We start from the raw sequence: 27,628 nt of genomic DNA on the forward strand, positions 1-27,628 counted from the left end.
TTCTTAAGTTTACTTATTAGTGGGTTTGATCCAGCAAGACCACAGCATGGCAAAGCCATGCAAGCCCAATATTGTTCTTCTTAAGTTTACTTATTATTATTAGTGGGTTTGATCCAGCAAGCCGATGAGTCCCTTCATGAAGGTGTGTTGCAATGCATTATGGGTGCTGTGCTGTGATTCGACGGCTCGTCACCTGACCCACCAAACAACGTTGCTTGAACTGAACGTAGAGTAAAAATAAATCGCTACCAAGGCTCCAAATAGCAACACACTTACACTGTATCATAATGAGGGTATCTACATGTAAACCGAAGCATTGAGAACTGTGTAAGTCTATAGGTAGTTTATTAAAAAGAAAAACAGTACCGTTCATGTCTCGTTCACATATACAGATGGGCGCCATCTTGGGAAAACAGAACTCTCTGGAATGTGGCGTAAATCCTATGCGTAAATCTCGCGTGAAATCTTTCGAACGAATTTGAAGACATCGAAGAACGAACCCTTTTAGTTTGATGGACGTCCTTATCAGTGTATGGTCTAACTTATGAACGTGTCGGGTCAACGTCAACGATAAGTAAGTTAGGCTAGCTTCTTCAGACTCCCTGGCGCTGAACACCGTAACTGGCACTGCACCTCCGATGCTCCACTCCGTTGTCTCGCCAGTCGGGGTAGCAGACTCCAGTTCCATCGCAGCCGGACCACGCTGCGCACAGCTACAGCTACCGACGTTGGCATCCCTCCTGTGCTGCCTTGTCGCAGAGCTGTCCTCCGCTGTTCCAGCCACTCCACACTGCCACGATCGTGCCAAGGCCTAGACCTTCTCTCTGGCTCGTGCCATCGGTTTCACACAACAAACTTTTTTCCCCCTTATTTTTCTAAAGAGCACCGGCGAACAGGCCGACTCGAACACCTCTTGCCGCTCCACCTCTGCTCTGCTCCGCAGCCAGGGCCACCGGCAACTCCAGCCTAAACTTCCAGCTGACTTCTCTCGGTGAAGTGAAAAAAAAAAATAGGAATCAAACCGGTCCATGGTACATAAAAGGTTGGGGACCCCTGATGTAGACGACAAAGCAGCAAGGAGGCGTCGTGGGATCATTTAAACAAGTTTTATGACAAGGTCGATGAGGGTGGGAAAAATCGTACATTTCTGTGCAAACTTTGCCCGCACTTCAGTCACATTCAGTCACATTGTCTTTTAAGAAAAGGCAGTCCATTTTTCGGTTCCAGCAGCCAACAACCTCAGAACTGACCCTTCAGGCGTCTCAGGAGGCGCTGGCCTTCTAACCTAGTGACCACCATAGCAACCAGCATGATTGCCCTAGCAACCAGCATAGCAACCACGATATTTATGCGTTTTAGCTTATTGGATGTTGCGTTAATGCAGATAACTTTTGATCCGTGTGCCCAATTTTCATAAATGAGGTACCGTCGGAATCCTTGGATGAGGCCGAGTTCCATGCCCCTGATCAAACCCACTCTTGCAGTTCCTCGGAACCGCAATTCTAGTTATATCGGTGTAGTGGTCATATTTAACAGGGGAACGTGGAAAAGCCTATTCAATCATACAGTTGTAAGATGGAAATAATAAGAGGTATGGATTAGGATATAAGTGCTCTATTTCTCTCTATTTCTCTCTCTTTGTCTCTCTCTTTTGTGTGTGTGAGAGAGAGCTTTGCTGACTGTTGGCATGATATGGTTTTAATGTAAGAACATTCTTACTTTTAATCTTAGTAAACAATCAGCGCAAACCAAACCAAGTTCATTGGTATTTTCCTAATGGTCATCTTATACTGCTGACAATACTCAGTTGTGTATCATTTTGTATTTCCAACCTTTAGTTCACCATTACAACTGTAAATGTAAACATGGGTTCTCTAAAGAAAAAGAATTATGAAATATATGGCTGTAGGTGGCTGAATGGATGTAGTCCCAATGCAACTAATGACATCTTATCCAGACTTGCTTGTCCGCTGGTCGCCAGCTCTTGTTTGGTGTCCTTTGTTTGTATTCAGTAAACAGTGGTGTTGAAATTCAGAGTGACTGTAACTGCGTGACTGCTTTGGGGAGAGCACAACAAGTCTGCGGCTTAATTGGTGCACTGTGCTCCAGCGTTAATTAATGAACAGGACTGCTCATTCTTCACATTCTCTCACATTGGCTGTGAAATATGGTCCTCTTTCTGAGCACATCAAAAAAGTGCCAGTGGAGGCGACGGAGCCAGCAGCACAATGAGCAGTGTTGGAGGGCATGCCTTCTCCAGATCTCGTTCTCTCACCTAATTTGAACAAGACAAATAAAACAGACAGCTCAGCAATACAGCCGTGATTGGTCTCAGTGAGATGTGCCAGATTGTTTTGGGTTCCACGTTTTGAGATAAAAGTTCAAAGAAGTTAAAAGAAGACAAGTTTGTTTGGTAACAGTTGTTAAAATTTCATCATATTACCAAGACACTCGATTATCATTTCTAACCTTTTCACAAAAGTTATGACAAAAGCAATTTCATGCATAACTTTGAAAGGTTGACAAGGTTCAATAGAGATTAGTACAGGTCTCCTGTAAACTAGTACCATTTAATTTACCATCAATTTAGTCTTTAGACATTTTGCCTGCTGCAAAGAAAGAAAATCATCAGTATGTTTGAAAAGTGAATTTGGCTGCACTCTTGTGTGTTGAACTGAAACAAGCGTCCCGTTATTGATTGCTACACAGATGTGTGAGGTCTCTCAATTGCGCTGTGTATCTTAATGTCATTCAAGCCTGTGTATACACATGTCAGTATCTGAGGAATTTGTATAAATACCCTCACAACTAATTTGAGTTTAATTCTCAAAGTGTTTGTTAGGATAAAAGTCTGTCCAGCACTCATGATTTGTGGCACCGCTTTGTCTGACTGAGGTATTAACAGTGCCGAAGAACACCCGCTAAATATGGAATAATTGTCACAATAATAATATTTTACAATAGTATACCACTGATTATTGAGTACTAATGAGTACCAATAGGCTGCTAATAGTGGTGTTAACAGTTGTTTTTTCTTAAGTGATTTCTAGTCTAGTCCATCCACAATCGCATTGATAGCTTGATAAAGAATCCCATTGAATAGTTTGGTCATTGGGGAGTACTCTGTTGCATGGCTCACTCAACAAACTCAATCAAACTCAAGTTGTCTAAAGTAAACCACTATTGAGTTTCAAGCTTGATATTTTAGTGCCACTGCCACTGCCGCCACCTCCAACACATCACCACCACCACTCCCTGACAAACAAGAAAGGGAAAAAAAAGAAGGAAAACAGCAGCAAGCATCTGTGGTATGCTGCTTAATTTGAGTTCATGTCTCTTCAAAGGGTCACTTTTAGATGGGTCAGGTTTTCCCTGGTTCTCAGGAGCTGGACGGAGGTAAGAAGGCCCTCTCCTGGGACTAAAGTCATGCCACTGGCGAGCCCACTAATTTTACGCTATTTGTTGGTTTCTGTAGCCTTCCATCCCATTGTACCATTCACAGCAGCGAGGTTGCATTTATCTGTTCTTTTTATCCTTTTCTTTTTCTCTCTGAAATGAGGATCCATTCTTAAGATGAGATCAAAGTGTCTATTGATGACTAAGAGAGTTGAGGGGTGAAGTCTGTCACAGCACTTCAGCCAGTCAGCCCCAAGTTTCAATTTTGATTTAATGAGGCCTGCTCAACTCCCCTGTGTGTAGACACAGGGACGTACTCTCATGTTAGTGATTCTCAGGATAAAACATTTCTCCCCCAACATGCTAATTGTAAATGCTTTTAAAGATGGGTTATGATTGAAAGGCAATTTGGTTTAACACAACATGCTGATAAAAGTTAATCTCCTGAAAGATGCATGAGTTCCAAGATTTTTTTTTCTCCTAATGATTATGCTTATTGTGCTTAGAGTTCAGTGTGGATATTCATCAGTGTACCAATTCTCTCCAAAGAGCCATCCATTTTTCATCAAGAACCTTTCTTTACAAATAATCACAAACAAAGAGAACAAGAAAGGTTTCATTGTTTAGGTAATCACTGGCAAATTTTATGTCATGGAGAAACAGAGTGGGCTCCAAACCAATGTATTACAAAAAGACAAAAACAAAAAAAATTATAATATCTTGGACAGGGCAGATTCTCTGTCTGTAAAAGATGAGATTCCGAAAAGCAGCGGGACACGTAGAACACCTTTGCTTTATGGCTCTGAGGACAGACGGACGTTTTCTCACTGTCTCCTCAGTCTCTTCAGCACCAGCAAGCCTATTTGCATGCATTGTCCTCGAAAGAGTTAATCTATGAGTTTGGCAAGTAGAGAAAAACAGAATTACTTGAGCCCCACACCCCCTCCCTAACACAATTTCTCTCTCTTTTTGTGTCCCCCACCCCTCACTCTCTCTCTCTCTCTCTCTCTCTCCCCTCTGTCCCGTTTGAAGGAGATGAGAGTTGGCAGGCCAGGAGAGCGCTGAAGATTAATGGTGTGAAGGGGGACTCTGACAGCCTTTCCGCTAGCCGCAGCTCTCCTGGGTGGCCCAATTGGTCTTGGATGTCACTTTTGCTACTTAATCTCGGGTATGCGAAACAGGCTGACGTGCCTGGAGAACTCCTGCCTGTCCATTTCTGTATAGACATCAACCTGAGAGACAGATAAAAGGGATTTTTACAGGAGCACACCGCCCCATAAGATACACCATCACTTGGCCCCCTGCTCTCTGTTGCTCTCGTTCTCATATTTTTCTCTCTCTCTCTCTCTCTCTCTCTCTCTCTCTCTCTCTCTCGTGCCTCTAAAACATCCAAAAGTTACTTGCTCTGGCCAGCAATCATTATTAATTCTTCAGTTCAAATGAGATCACAGCACCCATTGTTTGGTGCTCAGGCTCATTAAAAAATGATGATCTCTTTAATTGTAATGACAGCACTAACAGTGACTGGCCCTATTGACTGCACAAGGAGAGCTGTTCAACTATTAATTCGGACACATAATACCCTGGTGTCAAATAAACAAAAGCAGCCAATTTCTTAGCGGCTAGGTTCAACAACATTAGACTGTTCACCAAACTAAACACAACTGTCTCATCCACCTGAAACTTAACACTAGAACGTGTTGCTCCACTGAGCCACATCCAAGAAGCGTGGAGACTAATCTGAGTCTGTTTGCCAGTTGAGTTCATGTATGGAACGGATGGATTCCTAGACAGATTACTGTTCTGCAGACGCTAATTTCTCATGAGCGATTGTCTGACTGGAGACAGACTCTGGCTGATAGGAATAAACTCTGGCACATCATCAAATTAGAATGGGCAGGATGTTGATAGCCTCATGCAATGGGAGTGCAATAAGCCGTCCCTGCTCATTTACTCTGAGAAGAGTTTTATTTACATATGGGTCTTTCTTTTTATGTTTGTATTTATAGTGCAAGATTATTTTTTCTCTTTATTTCCCTCTTGCATTGTCTCCCTCTCTCAAACAAAAGCATGTACATGTAAGAAAATAATAAGAAAAGTATGTAATCCCTGCAAGTCTATTAGTTACATGCAACAATTTTTGAAGAAAACTATTCTACTGTGACTAAAGCCAGCTCAATATAAATATGGCAAAATGATATATATACAGTATGTAAAATGTAGCAACTCAGTGGAAATGAGATCCAAATGATGAACATAAACCACACAATCCATATATCAAAATAAGATTTTTTGTTTTGTTTTTATATTTTTTACTTTACTTAATATAGGCTAATATGTATTTATGACCAGGACTCTTTCTTGTAACCTCTTGGAAATTAACATTCATGTATGGTGCAACATGAGTGTATGGTGCAGTTTCCGTGTTAATCATCCCAAAAATATTTCCAGAATGTGTCCTTGGAGCAATTCTCTGTCGCAAAAAGTAAAATAATCCACAGAACAAATAAGAATGTAAGATAATATGACTACTGTTACTCAGTTTGAAAATTATTTTCTCTACAAAAAACACATCCAGATGTTTATTTACATGGACGATTACACATTACAAAACAGTGTCTTAGATTTGGGAACTCAATGAGCCTTTTATGTTATTTCAGTGACACATGTTCAAAATTATTTCATCCCATCAACTACATTTCCCAAACATCATTCCGTAGAATATGATTCAGTCTTTATCAAATTCCTCCTTTGGCAACTATTAACAAAACCTGATAACAGGATGTGAATTTGAAAATGCACCTTAACGATCGATCGATCGATCGATAGATAGATAGATTATTGATCCCCAGGGGAAATTCAAGGTCTCAGCAGCATACATAAAACACAAACACATTCTTTAACAGCATGTGTCATAGTTTATACACTAACCCAAAAAAAATGAACAATGTTTACTGAGTCATATGGGGAATGTGCAATTGTGGCACATCAAAGGTGCTGGCCCCTGTGAAGTGGTCATTTCCCAGCAGACCTTCCTCCCTGGGACCCAGACTGAGCTCGTCTGAATTGGGTCCTTCCATGACCTTTGTGACTTTTAACCCTAATCCCCACCACCTTAAACCCTCTTTCTGTCAGTCACCATAAGCCTATTCCCATTATCTAACCCCACTTGTCTCATAGGCTACGCTGTAAAACCACAGCCACGCTGTGCCGCGCTCTTTGCCTGCCTGCCTGCCTGCCCAACAAGGCTGTAACTGTATCCCCCTTCGCTACACCACCACTGATCCGCTCTTCGGAAACAGCCCTCGTCCCATAATCCAACTTTAACTCTTTTCACCCTCCCACCCCATACACACACACACACACACACACATATCCCATGAAAGGTGTTTGGAGAGGAGGCGGTGTAGGTGGATATGTGTGTGTGTGGTGTGATAGGCACGTACCTGTGTTAGTTATTGTGATACCCATCACTGCACTAGTCCCGGCAGCAGGAAGGAGAGGGGAATAACAGAGCTTTCCCACTCCTATCACTGAAGGGCTACAGTTACAATCCCAACTGTCTCAGACAGACATCTGCACATGTACACACACAAACACACACACAAACAAACAAAGAGACATGTACACAATCTCTCTTTCTCTCTCTCTACACACACACACACACACAAACACAGACATGTACACAAGCTCTCGCTCTCTCTCGACACACACACACACACACACACACATACATAAACATGTACACAATCTCTCTCTCTCTCACACACACCCACATACACAATACGTTCTCAACCACAAAAACCTACACAACACTATAGAATTAGCTCACTCAGACACCCTAATTGTAACGTGGTCATCCATTACTGTAAAATTGCTTTTATAAGTGCTATCTCCTCTCTGTAATTAGTAAATAAAGCAGAATTGAAGCTGGCTATAATACTAGTTTGCACACACATGTATCTAATGCCCAGAATGTTTTGTGGTTGTGTTAGAAATAGTTATGGATCAAATATCAAACCAAATATTTGGTCTGCATTTTGGATTCAATTTGGGAACTCGTTGAGACTTTTATGTTATTTCAGTGTCACAGCAACATTGCTGTGTCACTGAAATAAAATAAAAGTCTCAATCAACTACATGTCCCAAACATCATTCCGTGGAATATGAATATGATATCAACAAAGGTCACCAAGACCTGATAACAGGATGTGAATTGTGAATGTATCTAATTTGTCATGGTTGTGAAAGAAATAGTTATGGATCAAGTATCAAACCAAATATTTGATCAGCATCCATTCATTTCACTAAATTTGACAGAGAAAATAGTGTTGTTGGCCAAAGGAGTATCCATTCGACTGTTTTTAATTCTACCTTGCAGACCAAATATGGCTCCAGCTTCCTCCACAGAAATTCCGACAGGATTCAGAGTGAGGAACATGTGCTTTAGGGAGGCAGGTGTCTTCTGTTGGTAGAAGTAATCTGTTTACAGGACCGGGACTTTGAAACGAACAAGTTGTTTTTCTTTTTCTCTTTCTTCCTGTGTTTTTTTCTCCTTTCTTCATGTGGTAGAGTTTGTGTTTGAGTGCCGAAAGCTGCCCACATAGTGACGTCACTGAGGCAGCTTTCTGGTGTAAACTGTTTGGATTCAATGACATAATCCACCTACAGAGCTTGGACCAGTGCCTCACTAAACATCAAACACACACAATTTGGATTTTTAAAGACACATTTGTGAAAGACCAATTAAATATTTACAAGTCAATAACGATTGACAAATTAACTGTTCACTTGTCCGATCCTTATGTGTTGTTGCATCTTGTCCACCAAGACGCTTATCCAGTCACAGCTGGACAAAGAAAATCTATTTTTAATGAGTACTTTTTCCTTGGGAATGCAACATGGTGGAGCGTTACAGTTATGATGGCTGCAGAACACACACACACACACAGAGAGAGAGAGAGACATGCACACACAATCTCATATACAAACAGAAAGGATTTTTTGGATAACATACAAAAATCACAAAACAAATCTTTCATAAAAGTTCTTTGCAATTCATCTTTTTCACCTACAACCAGATGCTCACAGACCTACTTCAGTACCTTCAAGGTACAGAGCACACGGAACTAGTCTGGCAGAGGCACTGAACTCAGACCAGACGATACCAGCCTCTGAAAGTCTGATGAAGCCAGACCCCCGATGATACCTTATGTGAAAGACTGGATCTTCAGGCGAGCCTTCTGGCCTGCTAGGAGACCTACACAGGCAGTAAGCCACGTTCTGGGCAGAGGAGGCCCAAGTTGCTTTTCTCATTTTCCCCAGGACTGATGGGGGTGACTGAGACCTCCCCAGTGCAGACGTCTTGATTGACATGTTCCCTCTGTGGACAAGAGGTGTGTGTGGGGGCAGGGGTTGGAGATGGAGAAGTGTGTTTGGTGGGCTCGCGGGACCGCGTCCCCCGGGAGTGACCCAAGCCCCCTTTTTCCCCGTCCCCCTCCTCTTTCGGACAACAAAGGCGGGTGAGTGATGTTTGTCTTCAGGCCAGGAGTCGGTTCCGTGGGCTTCTGATGTGTTGGCCACCTGGGAGGGCTTCATCCCAGCACCCCTAGCCTCTCAATCACCACACTGACACGGAGCAGAGAGGGAGGAGGAGGGGGGGATGAGTAAAGAAGAAGAAAAGAGGAGAAGAGAAACAGGAGAGGAAGACCAGTGGGAGGAGGAGGACGAAAGGAGTAGTAGCACAAACACTGGCTGAGTGGCGGACCTCCTGCACGAACAACACAGGGGACGGCACCCCTTGTGGAAGATGGAGACACATTTCTCCATATGTGGCAGATATGGAAGGCATGGCCGCCATTAGCAAGAAGCCATTCAGATGTTTTCACCATCTCTCTCGCTCAGTCAGACAGCACTCATCCACACTCTGGTGGACATCTGAAGGGTGTTAAGTGGATCTTAAACGTTTTACATGCCAAGGTCATAACGTTCACATTATTTGGAAGTGGATTCAAAATAAAAATGTCTCTTCTAGATGTATAACGTTATTAAGAGGATGAAATCGAGACAGGAAGCCCGAAGCCTTCAGACAAAAACACTTAAAACAAAAGTATTCAGTAACAAGAAGACCATCATAAATTGCACAACATAAAGATGCAGAAAAAATATATATTCTGTCAAATAAACTTTAACAGCTTCAAAGCATTTCCACTTAAAGTCCAATAAAAAGCAGGGCACATCACAGTGATGACAATGTTGGACTGTTGGAATGTTGTTGACATGATGTAATGTCCTCAGGTATGCGACACAGTGATTAATGACTCACAGTGAGTCATTTATCTTCATATTTACTAAATGTCAAATGCTGAAACCATAATGGCAGCTGTATATCATTTTCATTTAGTGCCGCATGGAGAAATCAGGACCACATCCCTTCTCTACAAGTCAGGAAACTGTCAAGGAAATTGTACAGCAGTATTAAGCAGATTTAAGCTGGGGTTTGAGGAAAATTGAGGGGTCCATGTCCATATGTCAACATATTAAGGACAAGTTAAGCCGCCTCGCACACGCACACACACATTACAGCAGTGTTCATTTCCAGGGGGAAGCTAAGATATATATAAGCTTTTTAAAACGTTGTGACACCCAGTCACCCATAGCGGCTATTTACACATTTTCATGAACAGATGTGAAATAGGATCTGTATGGGCCAGTTCCCATGGCGTGCAAATCAGTGTTGTAAAGAGGACAGAGCAGAGGCTAAACAGACGAGTGTTTGAGAACAACATGCATTAGGGCCTGTGCCCGTCCCAACTCAAGCCTCGGTACTCAGGCAAGCCACCTAAGACGACCTTTGTTCAGTGAAAGGTTGTCAAATCAACGCCTCTCTTGAACTATACTATCAGGCGCGTTTATGCATGCAAAGGGCGCAACTGAACACCTTTAAAATGTTTGTCTTGCCGCGGTGCGTGCGTGTTAGAGAATGTTTGAGTGCGACTGTGTGTGGGTGGGTTGGGGCCATGGTGGACACTAACAATACCAACAAGAAAAGCGTGGTACATTTCCTGTTTCATTTTGAGTAGAAAAAGCAAACTCACACCGGTAGTAGGAGTTTTTTGAGGTCAGAAGAAAGGCCACAGGCCGAAGCGTGAATGCGCTAGAGTGTGCAGTCTCCTTTTGTTTACCAATATTACACATCACGTGACTCCTACGGTGTGCGTTTGCTTTTTCTACTCAGACATTTACTGTTTCACCAAAACAAAAACAAAAAGAAATAGAAAATAGACAAATGCACAATTGCCGACATTTACAAGCATTTGCAGACCCTGGCGATGACATGGCTCTGAGCTCTCACACATGGCAGTTAACTTTGAAATGGATATGACCGTGATAAGCCTCAGATAGGCACCAGGGTCATTTCAAAGCCAGCAGTCATCAATATTAAAAGAAAAATGTCCTTTGTTTGTTTGTAATAGAAGGCACACATTCTTGATAGTAGTTGCCACATGTTGAACATGATGATTATTCAGGCTTACAGAATGATGGTTGTTCAAAACTGCTGAAGCAGTCTAAGATCTCGACAAGGGAGAGATTTCACAATAAAGCACACAATTTATCCCAGTTCATCTGATCATTCCAAGTTTGATCTTAAAGATCTTCTAAAGAAACAGACAAACTTCTCCTAAGAGAAGATGGCAGTTAACCTGACGTCATCATAACTCAATTCTAGTCAGAATTTGAGTCTGATACTGCTCCTTTGGGATGTGATTATGGGGCGTGTTTCAACTGATACAAGAGTTCTTCTTCCCCACAAATGCCTTATTGTTTTCTGGTTATCGCGCTGTCAATATCTTGTACAACTGACGTGATAGTGAAATCTAAATGTAGTGCCTTCCAGTAAGTCACTTCGGACGCCTCAGGGGTTTCAATAGTTTGTTCGTTCGTTTATTCCAGTATTTCGTTTCGTTCGTCTCTATAAATAAACTAAATAAACTGACAAGTAACAAATACAAATACAACTGAAAACCATATGCCTGCTGGCGTTCCAACATCGAGTTTAAAAACCAACTACCCAAGGATTCCTCCTTTCTCTACCTATATGCCACTAATTGGCACAGGTGTGCAATTTAACTCCTTATGTGCCAAGGCCTTCCAAGGCCACAAGGTCATGTCACCAGCAGGGGTCATTAAATCAACTTAATCACGAGAATGTAATTAATGGCTCCTACACACCGGCCCTCTTATTGCTACCGGCTAAATAGGTACAATAACAAACTAAACTAAACACATGGAGCCATACATCACAATATACACAGTAAAACATTGGAGCCATACATCACAATATACACAGTAAACACGTGGAGCCATACATCACAATATACACAGTAAACACGTGGAGCCATACATCACAATTCATTCAAGACCATATCACATGGAATTAAATTAAAGTCCATCAATGCAATAGCCCCCTTTTTTTTTTTTTTTTTTTTTTTTTTTTTTTTAAGAGTCCTTCTTGTTCAGTGCATAACTTAAAAGGAAAGGTCCATTATGCCGAGAGGCATTGTGCATTCAAAAAGTCCATTTGTGTGTATGTGTATTTGTATGAATGTGCGATATGTGCATCGTTTACAAGACATTTCTTGCTCGGATAGTCCATAGTCCATGGTGCGTGTAAAGATCAGTATACATGTTAGTTCCTACAAGGTAAAGTAAAACATTACATATACATTGGACATTCATATCTACATGTCATTTTCCAACAATAAGCAAACCTTTGTGATCGGTCTGTCTATAACACTTGTCTTTGTTTTTAAAGTCAAACTACGAACAATTCCCTTTGAATCTTTCTTTGTGTCAATAACTCTCCCCAACATCCAAGATCCCCTAGGGGCAATAGGGTCTGCAATTAACACAATGTCACCATTTGCGTAGCTTCTTTTCTTTTAAACCATTTTTGTCTTTCTTGTAGGTTTGGAAGATACTCTCTAACCCATCTTTTCCAAAATATATCAGCTAAGTATTGTATTTGCTTCCATTTGCATCTACTATACACATCTGATTTCTGAAATAAGCCAGGCGGTAATGTGGGTTGCCCTTTGAGAAGTAAAAGGTGGTTGGGCGTTAGTCCAAATGACCTCGAACCTCTATCTGAATTTGTGGTAAGTGGGCGACTATTCATTATGGCTTCTACCTCACAGATGAAAGTGTGAAGGGATTCATCATCTAATATCCGATCCTTTGTCAGTGATAAAAGTGTTTGTTTGACCTGTTTTATTAACCTCTCCCATACTCCTCCAAAGTGTGAAGCGGCAGGTGGGTTGTAAGTCCATTTTATGCCTTTTTGTTGCAGAGCAACTTGGAGTTTGTTGCTTTGGTTCCACTCCTTTATGGCATTCTTTAACTCACGGTCAGCTGAAGTCAGATTGGTGCCATTGTCAGATCTTATTTGCCGCACTTGCCCTCGTCTGCTTATGAATCTGCGGATTGCGTTGATACATGAATCAGTGTCAAGTGAATTGGCTATTTCCAAATGTATAGCTCGAGTTGTGAAACATGTAAAAATGACACCATATCGTTTCACTTCACTGAGTCCTCTTTTTACTGTAATTGGACCAAAGAAGTCTGCTCCAACAAAGGTAAATGGTAAATCTGGTGTTATTCTTTCTTTTGGCAAGTCGGCCATCTTTTGTTCTCCTAAGTTTGAATGTAGGCGTCTGCAGAACACACACTCAGACCGTAGCTTTCTAGCAAGGGAATTTGCTGCTGGAATCCAGTACTGCTGTCGCAGTTTGGCCAACATATGGTTCCTTCCACAGTGGCCTAGTTGTTCATGGATGTGTTTTAACACAAGTTTGGACACATGATGGTGTTTTGGAAGAACCACAGGATGTTTTCGGTCCTCTGGCATAGCCATTCTGCTTAATCTCCCTCCTGTACGAAGTAATCCATCTTGCAGAATAGGATCAAGCTTACGAATGTGGCTCTGACGACTGACATGAGCGTTTTCCTTTTGCGAGGTTTTGATTTCTTCTGGAAATGCCTCCATTTGAGTAAAGCGTACAATTGCATTTTCTGCTCTTTTGACATCTTCTAAAGTAATCTGCTGTACATTCATGCATTTTTTAACTGTTTGCATTTTTCGTTCCATCAGACATTGTTTCTCTGCATTTGAGTTCTTAATACTCATGTTGGTAAGTATTTCCTTTCTTTTCTGACTTAGTTGCAAGAGTATGTCTTTTAGCTTAAGTAGCCATGCTACTGCTCTGGTTAGATTGTTCCAATTTGAGTGATGGTGTATGAATGTGTGAGTAGGATTTTGTTCTTCCTTTACAATTAAGTTCATGCTAAGAACATCCTTCTTCACTTCCACATCATCATCTTCTTCTTCATGTGTTTGTATGGTAATGTCAGAATTTGTCCATTCAGATTCCTGACATTTGAGAAATTCTGGACCATTCAGCCAAACTTTCGAATTCAGAAGAGCACTGGCCTTGAGACCACGAGACGCACAATCAGCTGGATTTTGTTTAGTGTTTATGTATCTCCATTGTTTTACCTTGGTCATTCTGCGTTCACTCTATTGGCCACAAATGTTTTAAATCTTTTGTTCTCATTCTGAATGTACTTCAATGTTGACGTACCATCTGTCCAGAAAATGGAGTTCTCAAGAGCAAGTTGTAACTCTGCTTTGATCAGTCTATCCATTCGTACTGCAAGCACTGCTGCAGGGAGTTCCATTCTTGGCATTGTAGTTTGTTTCAATGGTGCAACTCGTGATTTCCCCATTAGAAATGAGGTGTGCACTTCATGTCCTGAATTTGAGAGACGAGCGTGCACGACGGACACAACCATAACCACTTTTCAGACGATCACTAAAGTGATGTAGTTGTGCAGATGTTATCGGACCAAAGTTCTTTGGCTTGAAACATCTGTTGACACTGAGCTCTCCAATGCAACTTAGACCTGCCATCCATTCATGCCACAGCTGCGTGTAGTGGTCTGGTAGGTCTTTGTCCCAGGCATAATTCTGCTTGCAAAGATCTTGCAGAATGTTCTTAGCAGTAAGGACGAATGGAGAGATGAAGCCAAGAGGATCGTATACCGAGGATATGATGGACAGTATTCCCCTTCGAGTACATGGCTGCTGTTTCAGGCTCACTGCAAAAGTGAGTTTGTCTCTTTCTATGTGCCACTGTATGCCAAGAGTTCTTTCTGTAGGAAGATCGCTGGATTCCAAGTCGAGGTCTTTGACCTCCTTTGCTCTGGCTGCTTGTGGGATGGACATTAGGACAGTTCTGCTGTTACTTATCCATTTGTGCAAACGAAAGCCTCCCATTGAGCAAGCTCTTTCAAGCTCTTTGCACAACGTCACAGCATCAGCTTCAGTGGCCACCGATTTCAAGCAATCATCCACATAAAAATCTTGCTTAATTGTTTCCACTGTTTCATGCAAAAAGATATCTTTGAAATCTTGGCAGTTTGTTTGAGGGCTTAAACTTGCACAACTTGGCGAAGATGTTGCCCCGAATAAGTGCACTGTCATTCTGTGTTCTTTCAATGGTTGACCTGAGTCACCATTTGGCCACCATAGAAAACGCAAAAAGTCCACATGGTTCTCCATAACTCTCACCTGGTGAAACATGCTTTCCACGTCTGCCATAAGGGCGATTGGCTCCTGGCGGAAGCGCAACAGGACGCCTATCAGGTTACTGGTGAGATTTGAACCTTGTATCAATTTGCTGTTCAAGGATGTTCCCTGGAAGGATGCGGAACAATCGAATACAACTCTCAGGGAGCCCTTCTTTGGATGGTGCACTCCGTGATGTGGAATGTACCACACCTTTCCACTTTGGGTTTCTAGTTCATCAAAGGCACCGCTTCTGCGGGTTCTTTTCAAGCATTCCTTCTAGAAATGCAGTATATTCTTTATGATATTGTTCATTCTTTTTCAAATTTTTCTTTTCAGAGACATAACAGCTGCTGTGCCTGTTGGTAGTTGTTTGGCATCATTAACGCATTTTTTCTTAAAAGGGTAACGGTAAGTAATAATGACCATTTCTTAGTTCCTTTGAACTTTCCATCACAGACATGAACTGTTTGTCTTCAACTGACATCTCTGATTTCTCCTCAGCTGCCAGTTCTGGAAAATCCTGATGATACTGTTTAATCAACAAGTCATTCAAATCTGCTACAGATATGCGATTAACTACGGTACATGAGTGACTTCCTTGCATTTGACATGTTTCTTGCATGAGCCCATTGATGACCCATCCTAAGTGTGTTCGAAAAGCATATGGCCCATTACCTCTACTGTTTATCACCTTCCAAGGCTCCATAAGCTTTGCAGCATTTGTGCCTATTAACAACTCAATGTCAGCGTCCAATTGTGGAATTTTCACCTCACGTAAGTATTTCCATTTGTCTATTGATTCTTGTGTTGGTATGTGTCGTTTTGAAACTGGTAATTTCGTTTGAGTGTAGACCTCTGGGAGTTCATGGTACAGCAGGCCTTCCATATTGCTGACTTCAAAACCAGAGACTATACTGCTGTGGACATTTTTCTCCTGTCCCATTGTGCACAAGAGTATTGTGGTGTTTTTACCAGAGATATTTAACTTTCTTTTCAATGAGTCTGTGCAAAATGTAGCGGAGCTACCGGGATCCAGAAATGCAGGAGTATTTATGACTTTGTCTGAATTTGAGACTTTTACTTTCACTGGGACGATAGCAAGAGTGCATTGTTTCGATTTACCGACACCTATTGGATCATCATCATTTACAGATACCATAGCACTACTCAGTGGTTTGTTTCCAGTTGCCACGCAGTCATCTTTAATTCCATCTTTTTTTCTTTGCCAGTGTGAATGTGAAGGATGGTTGGGTGAGACAGAGAACATGTTTCACATTTCATTCTGTTTTTGCAGGTTTTGCTAACATGTCCCTTTGTTAGACAACCAAAGCACATCCCATTTACTTTCAGGAACTCTATTTTCTCACTGTTTGGTTTGGACTTAAACTTTTCACAATTTCCAAATGTGTGATTTCTTTCACAGAATAAGCAAGGCTTTTCAAGAGCACACTTATTTGCATTCAGTTTGTGTCCATATTGGGACTCGTTCCTTTTTATTTCAGGTGCCTGAGCAACTGTAGTGGCAAAGCTGCTCCTCCCACTAGGTTTGGTGAATGTTTTTTGTGGTTTAGATCTTGACACTACTTTGCTCTCCGTTGGGTTGATGATGTCACCAAATACTGGATCTAGCATTGCTCTAGACTGTCTTTCAATAAAGTCTATCAAGTCCTTGAATGTTGCTCTGTGTTTGTTCTCTTGCATGCTACACACATTTGCTCACCATCCATCTCGCAGCCTAAATGGAAGTTTAGACACAATGAGTCTTAAGTTGGTGGAACTTTCAAGCTCTTTTAATCCATCAATGTCTTGCATTGTATTGTAGCAGCTATGTAAAAAGAGAGCATAAGATCGCAGCCCATTGCCATCTTCTGGTTTGATGGTTGGCCAGTTCAAGGCTTTATTCATGTAAGCAGATGCTATTTTATAGCTGTTCCCAAAACTGTATTCTAGCTGCCTTTTTAGCTTCCTTTATACGCCGACGGTAGGATCCATATGCATAAAGCTACTGACAAGGCTTCTGGGTTGGTCCCTTGTATACTGTTGTAAGTAGTATAGCCTGTCATCCATATTTGTAGTTTTATTCTCAACACATTGCTCAAATGCTTTGATGAAAGTCCTATATTGAAGAGCATCACCATCGAATATGGGAATTTCTCTATCTGGCAGAAGAGAGAGTGTTTGTTGTTTCACTAACATCAGTGATTTGAGTTTGTCTTTTTAATAGATCAGTGACGCTTGTATCATTGCCATTTGGGTGAATCTGGCTTCCTATTGGCACGGAGACGCTCAAATTTGCATTTTGTTGTGCACCTACAGTTTGCCTAGGTCCAGTTCGAGGAGCTGATCCTTCTCTCTGCGATCTCACTGGTCTTTGTACTGTTGCAGGGGTGTTATATTCCGTTGGTGTACCGTATTTGTATCGCCCGACACTGAGCGTTGGTCTTCAGCTTCTCTGAATATTCTAGCCTTTGCCTCTGCAGCAGCAAGTTCGAATCTATGACCATTTTTTTCTCTTCGTGCTTTTAATTTTATGAGGATATTTGCTTCTTCGATATCAAGGTCAATTTTGTCATCCAAAGCCTGGGCGCCTTTGCTCTAATAGCCGCACATTCTGCTTTCGCCTTTAGATTTAAAGATTCTCGTGACGCGCAACTGAGAGCACTTGTTGCTTTGCAGCTATGCGTGACACTGTGCGCTGTTTGAGATGCGCTTATCTTGAGGCTTAACAATATCGCCCTGATCCTCTTCTTTGTCATCATCTTGATCAACCTCGAGCCATTTTATGACACCTTCTAAGAAGCTTTTGAACAGGTTATATTTGGGTTGGTACCAGTCTAAGTTCTCGGCCTCCTTTTCATATGCATCTTTAGTTAATTGTTGTACAGTTGCTTGTAAACTAATAAACTCAGCGAAAAATCCATCAAACAAGTTAATTTGTTTCCTAACAGTTTCTTTGTCCTGTCCGGCTTCAATAAGACTATCGATTTCATTTCGTTTGCGTGTTAAAACACCAAGCTTCCCCCCCGTGTTGCAATTAACTTAAACAGTTATTTTTCATCGGACAAATCCTGCTCTACAGGCTCTTAAGGATGGCGGACATTTTTTCAAAGATTAACTCAAAAGTTCAACACACAAAAGATCGACAATATTTCAAAGTCAACATATCAACGAGAAGACAAACGCAAGTGAAAAGGCCCATTCAGTTTGTGGTGTAAGCACGGCGGCTCACGTTAAGTCATTGTATGAGCTCAGCGGCCCACTCAATTCAGCGTTTTACTCACAAACGTCCAAAGATAAAGGTTAAATCCTCAAATCCTTCCAGCGGGAAACGTGTATAATCCACAAACTTTAGGGAATGCAGCTCACAATCTTCTAAGTATCCTATAAGAGTAAATCCGTAAATCAAACTTCCCAAACGCAGGTAACTTCCAAATATTCCGATGCAGTTTCAACTTTCCAATAGCAGAAGGTTTTCAACGCTGTAGTGCCTTCCAGTAAGTCACTTCGGACGCCTCAGGGGTTTCAATAGTTTGTTCGTTCGTTTATTCCAGTATTTCGTTTCGTTCGTCTCTATAAATAAACTAAATAAACTGACAAGTAACAAATACAAATACAACTGAAAACCATATGCCTGCTGGCGTTCCAACATCGAAGTTTAAAACCAACTACCCAAGGATTCCTCCTTTCTCTACCTATATGCCACTAATTGGCACAGGTGTGCAATTTAACTCCTTATGTGCCAAGGCCTTCCAAGGCCACAAGGTCATGTCACCAGCAGGGGTCATTAAATCAACTTAATCACGAGAATGTAATTAATGGCTCCTACACTAAATGTCTACCTTTTAGCAACAGTATTTTTGTTAGGAAGAACCGGGAAGTTTTAAACACTTTTTTTTATTTAAATGTCACTTACAAAGACATTGTACCATACTGAAAGCTAATATTTTGTCACTAGCAACCGACATCTGCCCTCTGTCAAACACAGTTGCATTTTCAGCTCTGAACAAAACCGTTCAGGAGTTCTTGTCCGAACCGTGACTCCGAACAGCTCTGGTTCGGCCATAGTTGCTCCACATCAGAACAAGTCCAGACCAAACTTCCCAACCTCAAATGTTACAGATGGCGGTCATTTAAGAGACATTTACAGAAAGTTTTTAGGAGTTTTTTTTTTGTTTTCAAAACTCTAAGGGGGTATGTTCGGAAGTGAACCCACAACCACACACCCCCAAACCACACACACACACTCACTGATACACACACACACACACATTGATTACATTGGATCGGTGGAACCCTTTAGTTGGAGATGGATGTGGAGAGAAACATCTGCTATTCTTCCACAGGGGGCAGGCGAGACAGGGCGGCCACTGCAGTCGCCCACACCGACAGACAGACAGACTACCAGGCAGACGGACAGACAGCCTGTTGAAATGATGCTGCAAAAACACCCATGTCCTCGGTGTGAGTGTTGGAGGAGGATTCTGCAGAAAACAAGAGCTGTTCTGGTGAGAAACAAACGCACTGTGTTTTCCTATCCTCCCCTGCACCGCTTTGTGTGTTTGTCTTGTAAACGAGAAGGTGCTCCCTGCGGAGCCACGCGTTAGCTTTTCAGATAAGCGCTCACCCCGGGGGGTGGAGGTGGCACGGTAACCTGGGCCTGTGGCCAAACAGGAGTAATGGGGAATTGCTCTGTCGCCTGCTTTGCATCGAACACCCCCACCTCCCCACATAACCCCCACACACACACCAAAAATGATCCTCTTTTGTCAAGGCTGCGTGGAGTCTCAGAGAGGGCCACCACGGTCGAAACCACCCTGGCCTAGCCTGCGTGCCTTTCCGCCTCAACAACTGTTTGGCGGATTGCTGGTGTATAAATCTCCTTTGAACTCGCCTGGCAGCAGCCCGATCAAAAAAAAAAAAAAAAAAGGAAAAAAAAAAGAAAAAAAAAACAATGGTGTCCAAATATAGCTCACTGTCTAGACAAGGCGTGGGGAAACTCTGCCAGGTCCACCTAGAGATGTAAATGACATGCTAATGTTGTTTTGCCACCATGGGCACGCTGCTGCAGACAGCCGTGCGAGAGCTGTGTGCCAGACAGGGGGCTTTCTCTTTTTTTTCCCTTCTTTCTTTCTTTCTGCCCTCTCCTCTCTTCCCTCGCTTGCTTGCTCTCCCTCCCTCCATCCTCTCTCTTCCTCCTCTCCTGCCCAGTAGCAGTCAAGCGCTGCCACTAGCCAGACAGCCAGCCAGCCACAACAAGCACCCCGCAGCCGTGCGGTTATGCGATCCACCGCAGGGGTTGGTGTGTGTGTGTTTGGATGCGGTGCGTTCGCTGGTAGAGTTACCGTGCTGTTGACTCAAAGTCTGATCAAACTGAAATTAGATCATGGAAAGAAAAAGTGACGTGTGTGTGTGTGTGTGTGTGTCCATGCATGTTTGAATAACTGGAGTGTGTGTGTGCGTGCATGTTTGAATAACTGGAGTGTGTGTGTGTGTGTGTGTGTGCATGCATGTTTGAATAACTGGAGTGTGTGTGTGTGTGTGCATGCATGTTTGAATAACTGGAGTGTGTGTGTGTATGCATGTTTGAATAACTGGAGTGTGTGTGTGTATGTTTCCCTGTGTTTTGTTTCCTTGTACGTAAATGAGTGTTTTGTGTGTGTGTGTGTGCATATGTGTTTCGCTGTGTGTCAGACTCACCTGCACATGAGTTGACCTATTTGCATGTGTGTATTCATGGGAGCAGTGCCTTCGGGTGACTGTGCCAGTGTTCGTCTGGGCACATATGTGCATTCTGATGAAAACTGGTGTTTGTATGCATGGGAACATACAACCCTGTTTCTCAGTGTATCAATATGTTTGCATTCCACATATGCACACACTTCCTTGAGTCTTGAGTGTATCTTTACCTTGTGTGTGTGTGTGTGAGTGTGTGTAGGTGTATGTGTGTGTACAGGCATGACCCTATGCATGTGTTTGTGTGTGTGTGTGTGAGAGAGAGAGTTCTGCTCTAATCTCCCTGGCAGGTCTGCTATTGACTGTGTGGCATCAGCGCAGGGAGGCGGCAAGGAAGGTGTGTGTGTATGTGTCTCTGTGTCTCTGTGTGTGTGTGTGTGTGTGTGTGTGTGTGTGTGTGTGTGTATGTGTCTCTGTGTGTGTGTGTGTGTGTGTGTGGGTGGGCTCAGCCCGGCGTGACCAAAGTGAAGCAGGATGCCAGAGGGGGAGTGAGGCAGCAGCGCAGCATGGAGCAGCACAGGTTCTTTTCTGAGCAGAGCTGCGCTGCGGCCACCGCCACCGAAGAGGAGGAGGAGGAGGAGGAGGAGGAGGAGGGAGCAGACAGGAGAGGAGAAATGGAGGAGAGGAGAGGAGTGGAGAGAAGGAGAGGGCAGCAGACTGGAGAGAGACGTGTCTGGCTTGCCGCTCCGCTCCACTCTGCCCAGCCCAGCCCAGCCACTGGAAAACAGGATCAAAGAGTCGCCCGGGCAACCTGCGCGACACACATTGTGTTCGAGCAACACGGTTAATTTGAAAAGGGGGAAGAGAGCGGAGGGGATAGAGAGACCGACAGAGGAAGGAAAAGAAATTAGACTTCTAGACTAGAAAGTTCACACCACTTAAGACCGAAAGAAAAAAAGGCAGAAAGATAGGAAAGAAAGAAAGAAAGAAAACAGGAAACTTTTTGGAAGGATGCTTTCTGTTGTAAAAGCTGTAATTTCTCCATCTAAGAAATACAATAAAAAACACAACAGGTTGGTATTTCTACTACAGCTATGTAACTGGCTAGATACAGAATATGAAATCACAGAAGACAGTTACATATCTCATATCAGTTAATTGTGGGACACAGATCTCCCACCATGCAGTCCACAAATCGTACAAACAAATAATTTTACAGAGCCTATGGGGAAAACTATACAATAAAAGGCACACAATGATCAGGCGTGTGTTTTTCACACATTATTTATTGTCATTTGAGGAAGGTTTGCTGTAAACATACACCAGAATGAGCTGGACAGGGACCAAGTCTGGTCAGTGATAGAGGGGCACCTCTATGCCTTACTGAGGCCATTCCAGCTCCGACTCCTAAACTAACAGAACAGGTATACACACTTACGGTGCCAGCCTTATAAAAACACATGTACAAAAGAGGCAGCTATGTTGACTAGTCTGGTATAAAACAAATGTGATCTACAGATAGAAAAGAAACTGTCTACTTTTTCAGAACTGTCTACTACACAGACATCTTATTTTTCTCCTTAGGAACAGGTCTCCCTACCTCAAATCAAAACACACACAAACACACACTGTACGTGCACACAAACAGACACACAGACACACACACACAAACAGCGAGACTCAACTACACAGAGAGTTACACACATGGACACACACACATGCACACACACACACACACAACACACACACACACACACACACACACACAGCCATACACACACGCACACACCTGTGACGCATAAAATATCACAAAATTGAAGGTGTGGAGATTCGATGCTAAATTTGTTGGGAGGCATTTGGAGGGCATGCGGCAGGGAATGGTGGGTGGGGTAGGAGCAGAGGTGGTAGACAGGGAGGGGTCCCGACAGACAGGTTGGAGGGGGCGGTCTGGAGTATGTGTGTGTGCGCGCACGCATGTGTGTGTGTGTGTGTGGGGGGGGCTTGTCAGATGCAGCTGTTTGTGTGTCTGATTGATAGAGTCGGTGCTCTGCTGGAACACCCCCCCCCCCCCCCCCACACACACACACACACATCACCCCCTGTCCCAGGCTTGGAGGATGCAAATATACATGAGAGAGTTCAGTGGGTGGACAATAATGAGTTCTTAATAAAAAATACCACACATGAAAGGGGGGACTAAATGCAATAAACATGTTCACTCACACACACACACTTACACACACACACACACACACACACACACACACACACACACACACACACATGGTCAAGCATACACACAAGTGCACAACAACATTTACAGAGACAGTCTTACATTCACACAGATGTTAGATACATACTCACACAAACACACACTAACAGTCATGACCTAGTGTATACTGCACACACACTTTCTCCACACACACACACACACACACACACACACACACCCCAGAACCCAGAGAAAAGTGACAGATGCTGAGGTGTGTTTAAGAACGCTACCGGCTGAATGTTCTGCCAAGCTGTGTGGCCACGGAGTCACTTTTGTCCGCCCGTCCCGGAACCGGACAGGACCGGACACTGGAGTGTTCTTCCTCTTGTGTTTTCGCTTCCTGGCTTGACGGTCATGACTATATCCAGTCCGTCTGGCCCGCGCTTCAACAAATGTGCTCACTGTTATTTAATAATGACACGTCTACGGCTGACCACAACAACACAAACCTCTTATAAGGCATTAGATTACAAAGCTTCATCGTTATCAGAGCACAACATCAAATATCCAGACACTGACAGCGGGCAAATGTCATATTTCCAAGGAGGTCCTTACAGTAATACATTCTAGATAAAGTGTGTGCAGCACATTACAAAACATGTGAATTCTGAGTGGGTTGAATGGACAAGTTACAGTAAGTTACAAAAGCTACGTCCATAGAGGAATGAGCAGTGACTGGAAAGGGGGGAGTGTGGTGTGTGTTCTTTGGTCAAAATAGCACAAATCAGTTTCGTTATATTTGGGCATTAGGGGTCGGGTGTGAAGGGGGGAGTGTGTGAGGGAAAATGTTAGAGGGACAGTGTGCTTGTGTTTGTATATCTAGGGAGGTGTGTGTGAATTTGTGTGTGTGTGTGTGTGTGTGTGTGTGAGAGAGAGAGGGAGAGAAAAAGAGAGTTTGTGTATGTCTGTGTGTGTGTGTGTGTGTGTGTGTCTTTTTCTTCCACTACTGATCGTGTGTGTGTGTGTTTTTTGTGTGTGTGTGTGTGAAAAAAGAAGAGGGAGAGAAAAAGAGAGTTTGTGTATGTCTGTGTGTGTGTGTGTGTGTGTGTGTGTGTGTGTGTTTTTCTTCCACTACTGATCTGTTGACCCACTGGATTGTCCCTCATTGTCCATTTCCTTCTGACTCAATGCCCCCCCCCCCCACACACACACACGCCACAACCCATTACACTCTCATCATCTCCTGAGCATCAGCGAGGATAGCAGTCCTCCCTCCAAGGCTTCCTGGTCTCAGGATGACTTTTGCTGGCCCCGGGGGAGCCACAGTGGTTTGTGTGTGTGTGTGTGTGTGTGTGTGTGTGTGTGTGTGTGTGTGTGTGTGTGTGTGTGTGTGTGTGTGTGTGTGTGTGTCTGTGTGTGTGTGTGTGTGTGTGTGTGTGTGTGTGTGTGTGTGTGTGTGTGTGTGTGTGTGTGTGTGTGTGTGTGTGTGTGTGTGTGTGTGTGTGTGTGTGTGTGTGTGTGTGTGTTTGTGTGCATGCGTGTCATATCCTGGCTGGTTCTGCATCTCTGTCCTCCAGCAGGCTGATGAGCTGAATGAAGCTTTGCCTCACGTCCTCCACATCTGCTGTGGAGCTGCCCGCCAGGATCCATCGTTTTCCTCGGGCCAGCGGCTCCAGCTCAAAGTATTTCTTTATCTGTGTGTGTGTGTGAGAGAGAGAGAGAGAGAGAGAGAGAGAGAGAGAGAGAGACACACGTTTAACCTCGGGATTAAATGCTCAAACTTAAGAGAGAGACAGAGAGAGAGAGTTATCTCATACAAATTGATACTCTGTTTTGTTTTGTGATTTGAAAACACTGTAGTCATGCTAATAAAGCAACATTGAATTGAATTGAGAGAGAGGGTCAGATGTACGTACATTTGTGAACGTGGCGTTATCAGCGGCATGGACAAACCACAGATAGCGAATGCTGTGATGCCCAAGTGTACGTGTGTGGTATTGATCAAACTTTCAGTTCATTGGGTAATCTGGGCCTTTCTCCGTCCCCTACTGCAATTTACGAACGTCCACAACTGAACGGCATAGCCTACATACAAGCGCAGTTGAATGAAGTTAACTGATGACAACATTAAAAACGAATCAAACGTTTAGTGATTATGAAATAATGCAATACATGACAAGATGTCAACAAGCAGGAAGATAATGAAGATAAGTAATTCTATTCAAACTACTTGTGCACGTAGGCCATGGAAGATTGGTCAAATCTAGGAAAGTAGGAAAGTTTAATAATTATAAGTGGATAACGTGACAAGTTAAGGTTGCTTTTCATAGTGGAAAGATGCAAAACTGGTGCTCTATATAGCAATTCTGTTGTCTTTGAAAGTTCCTCTTATTGACCCATTTAACTCTAATTTGGATTAACACCTGCATTTTCCAGACGGTAATATTTCACCGCAAAACAGATGTGCGTTTTCGGCAGTTTTCGTACATACAGGGAAATACCTAATTAGGCACATTTTACATTTCTCCTCCCATTTTTTATTCCCACTTTCCCCTAACCGAATGCATATGCATGACACGGGAAAGTGCAATTTGCAATATTCAGCTCCTGCGACAGGCAGTCTGCAGTTTTACCCAAGTGCGGCCTGTTTGTACATAGCTCGCCATGTTTTTATGTGCACGTTGCGAAACAAATACGCCTGAAGTGGGCGCAAAAGCTTTAGTACATCTGGCCCAGAGAGGGGAGAGAGAGAGAAAGAAAGAGAAAGAGAGAGAAGAAAGGAGGAAATTACACATTCTTCAAACACCCCCATCGCATTTTGTGAATGTCACAGGGTAACTGTAATGTGTGTGCATGTGGATGTGCGTGCATGTGTGAGGGTTGGAGTGTGTGTGCTTGTAAAAGGTTTGTGCATGTGTGTGAGTGTGTGCGTGTGCGTGCATGCGTGCGTGAGTGTGTGCGTGCTTGAGTGTGTGTGTGTGTGTGTGTGTGTGTGTGTGTAGCTATGTGCATGTTCGTGGGTCATGCATACATCTGTATTGTGTTGAGTCTGTGTGCTTGTGCTTTGCTATGTTTTATTTGGTGACAGTTTTGGCAGAACGCTGCAGCTCACTCGGGAGGCAGTTGACAGATCATCTGTAGACGAGCAGCAGCGCGGGACTCAACAAGAGTCTCTGCAATCCAGCACCATAGGGGTGAAGGTGTGTGTGTGTGTGTGTGTGTGTGTGTGTGTGTGTGTGTGTGTGTCTGTGAATGTGTGTGTATGTGAGTGTGTGTGTGTGTGTGTGTGTGTGTGTGTGTGTTTGTGTGTGACTGTGTGTGACTGTGTGTGTGTGTGCGTGTGCGTGTGCGTATGCGTGTGCGTATGTGTGCGTGTGCGTGTGTATGTGTATGTGTATGTGTATGTGTATGTGATTATGTGTGTGTAGGTCTCAAGACAGGGAAACTGGGCCAGACACTTGCTGCACACCAATTAGTTTTCCATAGCCCATAAATAATCCTCACACCACTGTCACATATCTCCAGCATCTCCCATGGCCCCTTCCCCAATTCAACAAAATACTCTCATCATCAGACATCCATCATTCCCCCATCACCTCTCTCCAGGAAGAGAAGGACTAAGAAGAGGAGGAGAAGAGGGGATGGCTGTCGTGCCTGAGTGCTCTGGAGCAGAGGAAAGTAGGATGAAGACTGACGACTGTCCCGAGATCTGTCAGTGCGGAGCGCCGAGCAGTGGAACGGAGGATGAAGACTGTCCTGAGATCAGTCAGCACTGGCAGCGTGAGAGCTCTGGGCAGTGGAGGAGCTGTTAGCAGCAGTGGATTATAAGGATCATGTGTTGGCCTATACTCAGTGCCTGAGTTACTTTTATATGTCGGCCATTTATTGTGTGGAGGGGAAAAACAGAACCATCTGTTTCAGTCAACAAGAGAGAGAGAGACCGAGAGAGAGAGAGAAAAAAACACTGTTGCAGGGGAGGAGGGTAAGTTTGGGGGCTGTTGTATGACACACACACTCGTGCAGACACACACACTCATCACACACACACACACACAAACCCATTTCAAGAGCTAATCAGTTTTTGATGGGCTTCACTGCTGTTCCAGAGCTTCAATAATGAATTAGCGTCAATTTTTTTTTTTCCACAGGCCCTCAAACCTGGAAATGATAAATATGTTTTCACTCTCGATATGCAAGCACATGCCAAAAAGCACATGCTACATGTTGAAAAACACGGCCATAAAGTCATTATTTAAACCAATTAAAAAGCAATTAACTTAACACACCTGCAAAAACATTTGTGGGTAACAAGATATGTGAGGAGAAAGTGTTGATGTGTTGTTGTTGTTCTTAGCTGTGAAAAGACACACCATAGGGGGCAACTGTGCCATTAAGGCTCACGGTTAGAAGTGTAAAAGCATGTCAGGTGACATAAAGGTGAAATCCTTCGACTTTTCACATACATTCGGTACAGAAAACCCCATGAAAACAATCGATTTCATCTAACTCAAGTTGCTACAGCCATCAGCTGACGCAGCCATGCAGCTACAGCGCTACACTCTGGGGGCATGTCCGTGAGCCTCCATGCACAAGCCTCCATGCTCAGCGGATTTTACTTTAACAAAGCAGGAAGAGAGATAGGATTATAAAAAAAATGCTTGTGCTTATCGGGTCGTTTCCTCCCTAGCGTTCCATCAAGCGTGATCAGAAGAACATAC

General features: G+C 43.2%; 1 protein-coding gene across 2 annotated transcripts in view; it reads right to left on the minus strand.

Annotated features, from left to right (window-relative positions):
* Nucleotides 1-24,413: 24,413 nt before the first annotated feature.
* arl15a (ADP-ribosylation factor-like 15a) overlaps nt 24,414-27,628 on the minus strand; it is a 141,065-nt gene continuing 137,850 nt past the window's right edge. For both annotated transcript variants that reach the window (XM_048243661.1, XM_048243660.1), the window contains one exon: nt 24,414-24,604. In XM_048243661.1, coding sequence (XP_048099618.1) covers nt 24,452-24,604 — 153 coding nt within the window. In that variant the 3' untranslated portion in view covers nt 24,414-24,451. The remainder of the gene's footprint in view (nt 24,605-27,628) is intronic.

This window comes from Alosa alosa, chromosome 5 (assembly GCF_017589495.1).
Source record: "Alosa alosa isolate M-15738 ecotype Scorff River chromosome 5, AALO_Geno_1.1, whole genome shotgun sequence".
Classification (NCBI taxonomy): domain Eukaryota; kingdom Metazoa; phylum Chordata; class Actinopteri; order Clupeiformes; family Clupeidae; genus Alosa; species Alosa alosa.